Here is a 12,529-nt window from a genome sequence, read left to right on the forward strand (position 1 = left end):
GTGTTGTGAACTGGCGCAGGGGCACCCTCCCAACCAGCTCCTCTGGCCACTGGTGATCTGTTGTGAGTTCTGACCTCAAATCTCAGCTCACTTCCTGCAGGTGGCATCTTGCCTGTCTGCCCTGCACTAAGAGAATTCCAGAAAGTCTGATGGCCCATGTCACCCTCTTTTCTCCATCAGTGCCCAGGCCTGTGGGCCCACAGAGGCTTCACATTCTGCTCCTCTTGAGAACTGGAGCTTATGGCAGGAGGTGTGGCTGGCCCCACTCTCTGCTTGGCAGAACCCCATTTGCCATCAGTCCTCAATTAGATTTTCCTTGCCTGGTAACCATGAAAAGCAAATCTTGTGTGTAAGCAACTGTCCAAGCAAGACACAAATGCCAGTCACCCTTTCTCTCAGCCTCCCTTAAACTTTACAAGTGGTTTTCCTGCATGTTCCCACAGCTTCAGGGAGGAGACCCTCACCTCTGCCCAAAGCAATTGCTCCCACCTCTCAGTACGCTTTATATACTGACCATGTCGGGGAAGCAGTGGCAGGCCACAGCCACAAGACAACGGAAGTCCCACTGGCACGAAAGCCCCCTTATGACAGTGTTTTCTCTGTGTCTTGCTCAGTGGCTGGATGTGCAGGTTCTCAGATGCTTTTGGAACCAGAGGTGTATGCTGTATCAAATTCCAAGACCTCCCAGCTCAGAGGGGAAAAATGCTAGAATCTGTAGGAAGCCCCAGATGGCCAGATGCCTGTGTTGGAGGGCAATTTTAGTGTGTGGCTTTGGAAGCCAGATGGCCTGGTCTCAAGCTCCACTCCTATCTAGCTGTGCTGGCTGAAAGGCTGGGGGTGGGCAACAGGGCCTGCACTTTCTGGCCCAGAACTGGCAGATCTCTCCACTAGATGGCACTCACAGTATAATGTTTCCTCACTTTAATTCTACTTTGAAAATATTGTCATTTTTTATACCGTTGAAGAGCACAAATAGAACTATGGCTGAAAATTTACATAGCTGATTCTACGCATGACCATCCTTGGAATTCTGCCACATTTCCAAGAGTTGCCAAGTTTTCCCTCCTCTTGGGGGTGCTGGCTGGAGAGTGAGGGACCATTGTGGTGTGACTGGTGCCACAGGCCAGCACACGCATAGCCTGGAAGTGACCCTGGGTTTGTCCTCCTTCCTCATATCCTGCCCTGATTTCCCGGCCTAGGCCCAGACCCCAGGCGGGGCTGTTAGGCTCCTTCCTGCGCCTGTTAGTTCACTGCTTTCAGAGCCTGCCACCCGGCAACCTCGGAACTGTAGGAGAAGCCCTTGTCCCCCCAGCTGCACTCGCCGCCCCTCACCCACCCAGCCTGAATTTCCTCTTGGTCTTTGCACATTTCCCCCAGGGGCTGTGCTTGGTGCACACTGGCATGGCCCACTTGGTGATACTTCCTGCTCCTGCCCCCAGGTGACTGTGCTCGGCATCGTGAGGATAAGTCCTTATTGTGCCTTGAGCTCAGGAAGAAAATGTCCCCAGACTCCTTAAGGGCAGAAATTGACCCCTGCTCATCTCAGTGCCCCGCAAGGCTGGCTCAAAGCTGAGGTCACACTACAAGTTTGCTGAGTTGGACGTGAATGGGTTTCTTGGCCTTCCTGTGACTGCATGTTGCTGTGGTTTAAGGTGGGTTCATCCAATCTTCTTCTTATTCATTTTTAGCCCCAACATGGCATACAGCTGAAGCCTCAGTCAGAAACTGCTGTAACAGGAAGCCCACCCTTCTGGGGTCAGGCTGACCTGGGAGGGTCCAGGCTCCCCTACCTCCCAGCTGTTTGGCCTCGCAAGATTCACCTTACCCCTCTGGCCTGACACCTTCATGGGCTACGAAGGACGGGGAGCTTTGCCAGCTGCAGCCAGAACCAAGCATGAGCTTCGAGTGCAGCCTCCCAGGTCCCATCTGAGCAGGTTGATAGGAAGTACCCCAAGTCTGGAGCCCCCAGTGGGAGGGGAGCAGAGGGGACCACTCTTGGGCCCCGGGCAGCCCTGGCATTGTGCTCTTCTCTGCAGATAGCTGCATCACACTCTGCAAAGGCTGACTAGACCGCTCACCGCCCACCACCCATCCTGCTCTCCCTGAGCTGCTCAGCAGCTGCACGAAGGCTGGAGGGCAGAGATGGGCAGCTCTGGGGATCTGTAGGAACCTGATGAGCAGGCAGGCTACTGTTGCTGTGCTTGAGACAAAGGAGTTCAGGAACTTTCCTTCCTGTAACAAAGTCCTTAGACGTCCCCAGCCCAGGTAGGGAAAATGCTAGAATATGTAGGGGTCCTCAGATGGCCAGGTGCCTGTGTTAGAGGGCAAGGGAAGTGTGTAGCTAAAAGCCAGAATGTCTGGGCTCAAGCCCCAACTCCGCCACTAGCTGTGTGTCTCACTGGGGATTCTTTCTAATCCCCATGGTCTGTTTTTGTGCAATAGGTGTGACGACATTCCCTATCTTAGAGGGATGTTGGGAGTATTGTGGGAGGCGGAATAATCGTCCTCAAAGATGTCCATCTTCTAATTTCTGGAACCTTGTGACTATGTTACCTTATATGGCAAAGGGTCTTCTCCTACCGCCCCCCTATACCCCCAACACCACTGGCAAGAGTCAAATAAATTCTTGTAAATAGCTCTGACCCAGAAAATGAACTTGCACACAGGTGATGTCCCTTATCTGGTCTATGGGGCACACACTCAGTGCCTTTCTGAATTGATGACTGGAGTGTGTTGACCTCTACCTTCTAGTTCTGGCCTTGACTCATTACCCCTCTCCCTGGGGCCAGGGGCTGCACCCCTCCCCTAGATGGCAGGGCCCTGCCTACCTCACTACTTGCATTTCTTCTCTATCTTAACAGCTGAGACCTTTTCTCCTGGTTCCACAGTCAACCTCTGCTTTCTACTCCATACCCCAGGATCCCTTTGTTACCACCTTCTGATGTGCAGTTTTACTACAAAGATTCTTGCATTAGATGAAAAGGAATACCCAAGTGAAACCACAGGTACTTGAATTTTGCACAGGGGCATACAGTTGGAAAGGGTGTTTCTGCACTTCAACTTCAGCCTGTGCCCCTGGGAACTCTAGTATGGATAGGACAAAGGTAGACATGCCCCTGTCCCAGGCAGGATCTGCTCATACCTGTTCCCAAAGAGCCTCTGCTCGTGCCCTGAGCCTGGGGTGCTACCTCAGTGGACAGCCAATAGATCATTTCTCAGGATGGCTGGGCTGGCTTTACTGCTTTGCGAACAGTCATAGACTTACTAGTTCACAGGGCCCCAGTGAGGCCCTAGCACTCTCAGTTCATAACCACCGCTTCTCAGGATGTCTAAATTCAGCTGACACTCTTGGTGCCCTACTCAGATCCCTCAGCACTCACCGTTCCCATCACGCTGCAGTGGTCTGCTTCCTCAAGCACCTGCAACTGTTCCTGGAGGCTGTCTCTGTCTGCAGAGTTTGGTCCATGTGAGAGGGTAGGCTGGAAATGTCGGTTACTCCCCAGAAAGCAGTTCTCAAGGACTGGGTGGTCGGAGTGGGTGGGTAGAGCCCCAGCCTCACTTCTTGGATGAGGCCCCTCTGAGGCCTGTTCTGCACTGTGTCCGGAAGCCCCTGCGGGAACTGAGCCAGGGTGCCTGCAGCAGCAGTCCACTCACTAGCACGCCCTGGCTGGCTTTCCTCCCTTCTTTGACTCCCTTCCTCCTGCCAGATCCTTGTCTCAGGCTCTGCTTCTGGGGGAGCCCAAGCTAAAGAAAACACTGGCTGACAGCAGAGCCAGCCCTGCCATGTACGTTGGCTTCTCTGCAAGGCACTTTTACTTAGTTCGTTAGCAACGACATTGTCAACTTGGAAGTTTAAAATATTGTTTTGTAACTGCTAACGTGACAGTAGAACAGTTCTTTAGGAAAATTATTCCCCTTCCTCCTGCCACATCCCAATTCTCTGCCTTGAAATTTATAATCATCCATACTTAAATATTCTCAATCTGTGCTAGTGTTTTTCCCTGGCTTTATTTCCAGGTATTGTGTTTACTTTCACCCTGAGATGTTCCCATTGACTAGTTTCTTTCCTTGCATTTATCGTGAATTTAGAAATCCTCATTTCACATTACCCAAAAGCTCATTGTCCAGATAATTGATGGGACTTTCTAATTTCTTGCCCATGTGAGTATCCTGTCGATTTGGCCCACATTTCCGAGTCATGCCTGGAGACTGTGCTGTGGCTCCTGTGGGAGGAGCGTCATGAAGGTCCGCCCTTCCCAGGCCAGGGGCATGGAGACACCCCCACCAGGGCAGCAGAGCTGGAAGGTGCTCAGGCCTACCTGGACTGATCTCAAAGAGGTGCTTCCCTGGGTCCTCGGGGCCAGGAGGAAGTTCGGTCACCTGTGTCCCTTGTAGAGAAATAAATCCCTAAAAAGGAGGCAAACACAAACACAGGAAGCATGAGATGATGGGGAGGGGACTGCTGTCATCAGGGTCCCCAGAGAGGAGAGGTTAGGACCTGGGGCCTTCCAGGCCCTGGCTGGGAAGGCTGGGCCTCAGCGAGGGGCACACACCTCCTCTCCCAGGCAGAGATGAGGCCTACTCAGGGTCCCAGGTGGATTAAGGTGGACACTGTTGTCTGCATACATGCTTGCAGGAGCTGTGCCCACAGGCAGGGGGAACTCTGGAGCAGGGAGGGAGGCTGCCACCACTGGGAGTGCCTGATCCAGTGTGCCACCTGTGGCCTTTCTGGGCCAGCAGGGTTTTAGGCTGGAGGGGGGTCAGGGAGAAGCCTGGTACTGTGGCTACTGAGGCAACATGGGGGAAAGGATCAACAGATCTGTGTGCATCCAGTCCTGCCACCTCTTGGCTAGGTGAGATTTCATATATTTACCTATGAGGTAGGAGTCAGCTACCATGCATACGGTACCCTGCTACAGAGAGTGCCAGGTGCCTGGGATGCATGTGTATGCATGACAAAGGGCGGCTCCACCTGCTCTCTAGTGCTGAGGTCTGGCAGCTGGGCTGAAAGATGTAGAAAAAGAGCATGGGGTGTGGGGATCGGGAGGCTGGCTTTGAGTCCCAGCCTTGCACTTCCAGGCTGTGTGATCTCAGGCAACCCGCTCAATGTCTCTGAACCTGTTTCCATGTCTGCACAATGGGACACTAAGTCACACGTCTCAGGAGGGTTGAGATGCCAGATTCCCATGTGGTAAGTCCTACTCAAGAGAATGAGGTGTTACAACCGCTGTGACTGACCCTTCCCCAACCCCCAGGTTAGGCAGGGCCTCCTTTATCCTCCTTCTGTATGTCAGTGACTGTGAGCTCTGCTGAGGTCTTTATTTCATTCTGCTTGGTTTTGCTCAACTCAGACTTGGTATGGCTTGACTACACATTTTTGGTCCTCTCAATGGGAAACCCATTTTGAATTCCATTGCTGCAACCAACTGCCTGGGTTCAAATCCTGGCTCAGCTACAGAAACATTGTTCAACCTGTCTGTGCCCCAGTTTCCTTATCTGTGAAACAGGAATAATAAAGTACTTTGTGGGGATGTTTGGAGCATCAAATGAATTAGTACTTGGAAGTTCTTAGAGCAGTGCCTGGTACACAGTTCTCACTGTGTAAGTGTTTGCTCAATAAATGCCTGCTATTATTGTATGTCAGGGCTCCACACCTAGTGGGTCACCGTATCCCTGTGTCTGCATTTACCCAGGTGAGGGGCAAAGTCACCTGCTGCATCCAGGTCGCCTCCTGCCCCAACCCCCATGTGAACTCACAGAGTACACCCCCCCAGTATTTTCCAGGCAAATCCTGGCTTTCACAGGGTGATGGGAGCCTCCCACCTGCTGCTAGAATCTTGTGCCGCAAGGACACATGGAAATGCCTCTTCTCATTTAAGCAATGTTAATGCGGAAAGGCAGAACGTCGTCCTTACCCGCAGATGCTTGCTTTAGAGGAATTACAGCAATAAACCAGAGAACCAGCTGGTAATCTTTGTAACTGAATTAACGGTTACTTTCTTGCTAGAGAACTTGGAGCTACTGGAAATAAATTAGGATCTCAGCCCCAGGATGGAGAAATGTGCTCGTTAAAGGGCATGGGTGAGATCCATCACTAGCTAATGGGATGCTTCTCGGGCGTTTGCTGTTTCAGTAACAGAGTCCCTGTGTCATTCTGGATACTTTGCTGTTTTTTTTCTGTGTCCTAAAATCTGTCATCCATACAAGGAGAGTAACAACACTGACATTGACATTGCTTTCTACTACAGCTAAATGGAAACGCAGTAATAGCTTCTGCTTATGAAGACTGTACTATATTCCTGGCTCTTTGCCTAAATTATTGGATTTAATGTAGAGGCCCCAGGGGGTAGGTACTACCATTCCTGTCTTCCCAGACAAGCAGACGGAGGTCAGGAAGGTGATGCAACCAGCCCTGTGCCCACCGCCCACAAGGGTGTGCTGGAGACATCGGCTCAGGTGTGCCCAATGCTGGAGCCGCAGGCTTTACTCTTTGCTTCCCTACCTTTATCATGGCAGCCAGCAACTGACTTTGTTTACAAGAAGCCACAGTGGAGAGCCAGGCTCTGACTGTGGGATCCACTGCTCACTTCTCAGGGAAATCTCAACGTGCCCCCCACCACTGCAGGGGCCCTAGCACTGTCCCTCGGCTGCCCAGATTCCTCTCCCTCCCACAGGTCAAGAATATGGCTCCGGGACTGGGTGGGGGCTGGGTGCCTGGGGAGCAGAGGCTGTCTGCTCTCCAGGCCCTGGTATGACGTTTGCTAAGACTGTGATGAAAAGACATGAATGGAGTCAGAATATAGCATTAGCTGAGACGCTCAGGGTAGATCTCAACATTGAACATGCTTTGGAGTCACCCCAGGGCTTGTTAAAACATGGAGAGCCTGGTGTTTTGGTGGTGTCTAATAATGGGGTCTCTGAAAACTATAAAGTACCCTGATTTGGAGTGTTTGCTAACTTCAGCGATATAAATACCCTCCCCCTCCATGGCCCATTTTATGACGTCATTGCATGTGGAACTGAGAAGAGATGCGCCATAGTGTTTGTACCACATGTATGCAATGCATGTCAGTAACCTCCAGAGCTTAAGACATAGTACATGAAGTCATAGTATATTAAGTTAGGAAATGATATATTTTGAGTACTTTTTAACCTTTGTTTTTACTATAACTCATTTATTGGTAGTTTTTTGTGATTTAATTTTTGTTGTTGTTGTTTTGTTTGTTTCGTTTTGCTTTTTTGGGTATTGCTCTGTAGCCCAGGCTGGAGTGCAGTGTTGCGATCATGGCTCACTGCAGCCTCGACCTGCTGGGCTCCAGTGATCATCCTACCTCAACCTCTAATTGGGACCATAGGTGTATGCCACCATGCCCAGCTACTTTTTGCTATTTTTTAATTTTCAGTAGAAATGGGGTCTCCCTATCTTGCCCATGCTGGTCTTGAACTCTGGGCTCAAGCAATCTCCTTGCCTCGGCCTCCCAAAGTGTTGGGATTACCACCCAGCCTGATTTAATTTCTAATAGTGTAAGTGTTCAATCAGAATAGTGCTGGACCCCACTCTCGAGTTTCTGACCCTATAGGTCTGGGGAAAGTAGGACCATTTGCATTTCTAACCATTTTTCTGATGCTGTGAGCCCTGGGGAATACACTTTGAGAACCACTAGTCTAGGGACTCTAAGGGAAGGTGGCCAGAGGATGATGCCTTTTTCATGAACTCACTCAGCACCTTGGTTTCCTCACCTGGAAAATGAGGACAATAATAGTATCTGCTTCATGAGGCTGTTGTGAGGATTAAATGATTCGATATCTGGCCCCAGTGGCCTTTGAGAGCCTGGTTTTTGCCAAGATTCTGTGCTTTAGACGCATGTAGGTTACAAGAACCAGTACCTGCTTCTAGCACCACAGACAGTGCCCTCAACTATGAGGGTCCTGGGAATTCTTTGAGGAGCACAAAGTGAGTGTCAGCACTTTGCCAGCTGGCCTTCCTACTATAGTGCCAGGTCAGGGCTTAACTGTTTGTATCTGGGAAGGAACCAGGCACACAGTTTGCACCTAGAACTGCACAGTTTGCAGACAGGCAGCTGGCTACAGAAACAGTGTGCAAACTCCAGGCACATGATAGATTTCCACAAATGTTGGGCCCTTTCCCCCTTCCCCATGTGTCCGAGCTCATGTTAATTTGATCTCTTAGGGCATTGCTCAGCCTATGTATCTAAGTTCCTCCTGAGAGGCTGCAGCTGACTTAATGCATCTCTAGCTCCATACAAATGCAGCCCATTGGTGTAAGTAGCTAATGGACAAAGTATGTGCCATTCTGTCTGCATCTAGGAGGGCTCAGTGTTTGCAAGTTTTAGACATTGCAAAATTGCTTTCAAAAAGTCTTTATCAAATTATGTTCCATCAAAAGTGTATGAGAATGCCCATTTCTGTATGCTCTTCCCACTGCATAGTCATTAAGTACTGACTGTCCTTTTAAATGGAATCTTATGATATATTGATCGACCATTTGTATTTCTTCTATTAATTCCTTGTTAACATCCCTTACCCACTTTTCTATTGGGTTGTCTTTTATTTTAACAATGTATTTTATTTAACATATTTATCTGTATTGGATAACCCAGTATGTCAAAAAAATCAGCATTTCAACAAGTAATCAATATAAAATTGTTGGTGAAATATTTTACATCTTTTATAGTAAGTCTTTGGAATATACTTACAGCATATCAGATTTACATTCCAAGGTTTTATCAAATATATGTGATCTATATTTCCATCTTATCAAATTTGAAGTAGATTCTTGTACCAAAATTGTTTCAGATATATTGTAGTAGGTAGAATAATGGCTCCCCAAAAGATATGTTTGTCCTAATCTCTGGAACATGTGAATATGTTATATTACATGACAAGCATTTAATTAAGGTTGCAGATAGAATTAAGGTTGCTAACCATCTGACCTTAAATCTAGTAGTTATTAGAACTCCAACTTAATTATTTTATTTCAAAATTGTCTGACTATTCTAGGCCCTTTAAATTTGTATATGAATTTTAGAATCAGTTGGTCAATTTCTATTAATAGAAAAATGCCTACTGGGAATGTGATTGGGATTGCATAGATAAATTTGGGGAGAATTGACATCCTAACAATAATAAGTCTTCTGACCAATGAACACAGTATAACTCCTCATTTATTTAGAGCTTTCATTTTCCCCAACAATAATAACTCATTTTTTAGTTCTAGTAGCTTTTTGCAGGCTTCATCAGATTTTTGACATAAACAATTATGTTGGGTATGGATACAGTTTTACTTCTTCCTTTCCAATCTGAACAACTTTCATTTCTTTTTCTTGCCTTATTATACCAGGCAGGACTCCATGAAAGTGTTTTATGGAAGTGGTGAGAACAAATATCATTATCTTTATCCTGATCATAGGGAAACAGCTTTTAGTCTTTTACCATAAAGTATGATATTAGCTTTCAGTTTTCCATAGATGGCTTTTCACAGGTTTAAAGAAACTCCCTTCTATCCCTGGTTTTTTGAGAATTTTTATCAGGAATCAGTATTGAATTTTGTCAGGTGCTTTTTCTGAATCCATCAGATGATTTTTTTTCTTTCTTCATTTATTAATATGATGAATTACAGTAATAGTTTTCAAACATTAAATCAACCTTGGATTTTTGGGATAAACCCCACTTGGTCATTATGTATTTTCTTTTTTATGTATTGTTGGATTCAATATTCTAAAATTTGGTTGAAAATTTTTTCAACTGTGTTCACAAAGAATATTGATCTATAGTGTCTTTGTCTTGTAATGTCTTTGGCTAGGTTTATATAGGGGTAATGCTAACCTCATAAAATGCATTGGAAAGTATGCTCATTTTTGCCACTGCTCTCCAGGCTGGGTGACAGAGTGAGATTCCGTCTCAAAAAAAAAAAAAAGGAAAAGAGAAAAGGAAAGTATGCTCATTTTGAAATAGATCAATCAAGTTAGAGTTCTAATACTACTTGATTTCAAGACATTGTAAAGCTGCAGTAATCAAAACAATGAGATATTAGCATTAAAAGAGACTGATTAATAAAACAGAATAGTAAGGTCAGAATAGACTCATATATACCTCCATATCTATTTATCTGTCTGTGTATCTGTCTATCTATCTATCTATCTATCTATCTATCTATCTATCTATCTCCATATATGGATAATTGATTTTGACGAAGGTGTAAATAAAATTCATTGGAGAAAGGATAGTGTTTCAACAAATGACAGTGGAGCAACTGCACATTTGTGTGCAAAAAAATGAATCTCAATTCATACCTCACACCATATATAAAAATATACTTGAATGAATGATATACCTAAACGCAAAATCTGAGACTATAATATTTCTAGGAGAAAACCTTTATGACTTTGGATGAGACAAAGAGTTCTTGGATATGACATCAGAAGCTTGACTCAAAAAAGAACTAATTGGGAAATATGACTCATTTAAATTAAAAAAACTGCTTTTCAAACACATTAAGAGAGTGAAAAGACAAATTACACACTGGGAGAAATATTTGAATATCATGTATCTGAAAAATGACTTGTACACAAAATATATAAAATACCATCAAAATTCTATAATAAGAGAACAATCCAATTTAAATAAATAGGCAAAAGATTTAAACAGATAATTACTATAGAAGATATAGGATTGGAAGATAAGCTCATGAGATGATCTTCAACATCATTAGTAGTTAGGAAAATGCAAATTAAACCCATAATCAGATACCACTACGTATCTATTAAAGTAAAAAGACTGACCAGACTAAGCATTGGTGTGGGTGCAGAGGACCGAGAATTCTTGTACACTGTTGGTGGTAATGTTAAATGACAATCACTTTGGAAAATAGTTCAGCAGACTCTTAAAGAGTTAAACATACGGCCGGGGGCAGTGGCTCACGCCTGTAATCCCAGCACTTTGGGAGGCCGAGGTGGGCAGATCATGAGGTCAGAAGTTCGAGACCAGCTTGACCAATATGGTGAAACCCTGTCTGTACTAAAAAATACAAAAATTAGTGGGGCATGTTGGCATGCACCTGTAGTCACAGCTACTCAGGAGGCTGAGGCAGGAGAATCTCTGGAACCTAGGAGTTGGTGGTTGCAGTGAGCCAAGACTGAGCCACTGCATTCCAGCCTGAGGAACAGAGCGAGACTCCGTCTCAAAAAAAGAAAAAAAAAAAAAAAAAAAAGAGTTAAATATACACCTGGGATATGATCCAGCCATTCCCCTCCTACGTATTTACCCAAGGGAAATGGAAGCATATTTCCATACAGAGATTTGTATGCAAATCATTGCAGTTTTATTTCTAATATCCAAAAATTGGCTATAACGCAAATGGCCATCACCAGGTAAACGGATAAGCAAGTTGAGGTACCTGCATGCAGTGCAATACTACTCAGCAATACGAATGAATGAACTCTTAATGCATGCTGCAACATGGATGCTGCTCTAAATAATTATGCCAAGGGAAAGAAGACAGACAACAAGCCAGAGTACTTACTGTGTGAATCCATTTCTATAAAACCGTTGGAAATGAGAACTAAGTGGACCAGTGTGGGGTCAGGGGTCAGGGGTCAGGAGAGGCAAAGGGAGTGGGAGGAGGGATTATAACAGGATACAAGGAAGCTTTTGGCAGTGATGGATATGTTCGCTGCCTTGATTGTGGTGATAGTGTCACAGATGTGCATCTATATTAAGACTTACCAAACTGTGCCCATGAAATATGTGCAGTTCACTGTATGTCAATTATACCTCAATGAAGCTGTTAAGAAAAATTGGTATTTGATTCAGTTATCAAAAAACTTTTAGAAATACGTATTTGTTTCCTAGCAGATTACTACAAAGGTAGTGGCTCAAAATGACAAAAATTTATTTTCTTACAGTTCTGGAGGTCAGAAGTCTGCAATGGGCCTTACTGGGCTACAGTCAATAGCTGGCACAACTGTTCCTTCTGGAGCTCTAGGGGAGGATCTGTTTCTCACTTTTCCAGCTTTTAAAGGCTTCCTGCACCCTTCTACCATCTTCAAAGCCAGCAGCCTCACATCCTCAAATCACTCTGACTCTGACCTCTTCATCTGCCTCCCTTTTCACTATGAAGAACCCTTATGATTACATTAGATCCACTTGGATAATCCAGGATAATTTCTTTAAGGTCAGATGGTTAGCAACCTTAATTCTATCTGCAACCTTAAATAAATGCTTGTCATATAACATAACATATTCACATGTTCCAGAGATTGGGACAGGCATATTTTTTTGAGAGCCATTATTCTACCTTATACTGTAGTATACTACAGTATATCTGAAACAAGTTGGGTACATGAATCTACCTCAAATGTAAATTTGATAAGATCTAAATACAGGCCGGGCGTGGTGGCTCACGCCTGTAATCCCAGCACTTTGGGAGGCCGAGGTGGGCGGATCACAAGGTCAGGAGATCGAGACCATGGTGAAACCCCGTCTCTACTAAAAAAAATAGAAAAAATTA

At 45.5% G+C, this 12,529-nt stretch overlaps 1 protein-coding gene and 1 long non-coding RNA gene across 32 annotated transcripts in view; one reads left to right on the top strand and one right to left on the bottom strand.

The window, feature by feature from the left end:
* Positions 1-12,529, bottom strand: part of LOC105486660 (Rho GTPase activating protein 22) — a 210,764-nt gene that overhangs the window by 107,444 nt on the left and 90,791 nt on the right. For 21 of the 31 annotated variants that reach the window (XR_011607904.1, XR_011607903.1, XR_011607907.1 and 18 more), the window contains one exon: positions 4,320-4,407. The exons of 1 other annotated variant lie outside the window; for it this stretch is intronic. Coding sequence is in view for 22 of the 30 variants with exons in the window: in XM_071069936.1 (XP_070926037.1) it covers positions 4,320-4,407 (88 nt within the window). In the remaining 8 variants the exon portion in view is untranslated. Of the gene's footprint in view, positions 1-3,380; positions 3,449-3,477; positions 4,408-12,529 lie in introns of those variants that run through there. 9 more of the 31 variants (XR_011607905.1, XM_071069940.1, XM_071069943.1 and 6 more) reach the window with 4 other exon arrangements.
* LOC139356297 (uncharacterized) lies at positions 1,521-12,059 on the top strand. Its single transcript, XR_011607910.1, has 3 exons — positions 1,521-1,652; positions 2,862-3,005; positions 11,925-12,059. It is a non-coding gene; the product is annotated as an uncharacterized lncRNA (long non-coding RNA).

The sequence above is a fragment of the Macaca nemestrina genome, chromosome 9, assembly GCF_043159975.1.
Source record: "Macaca nemestrina isolate mMacNem1 chromosome 9, mMacNem.hap1, whole genome shotgun sequence".
Classification (NCBI taxonomy): Eukaryota; Metazoa; Chordata; class Mammalia; order Primates; family Cercopithecidae; genus Macaca; species Macaca nemestrina.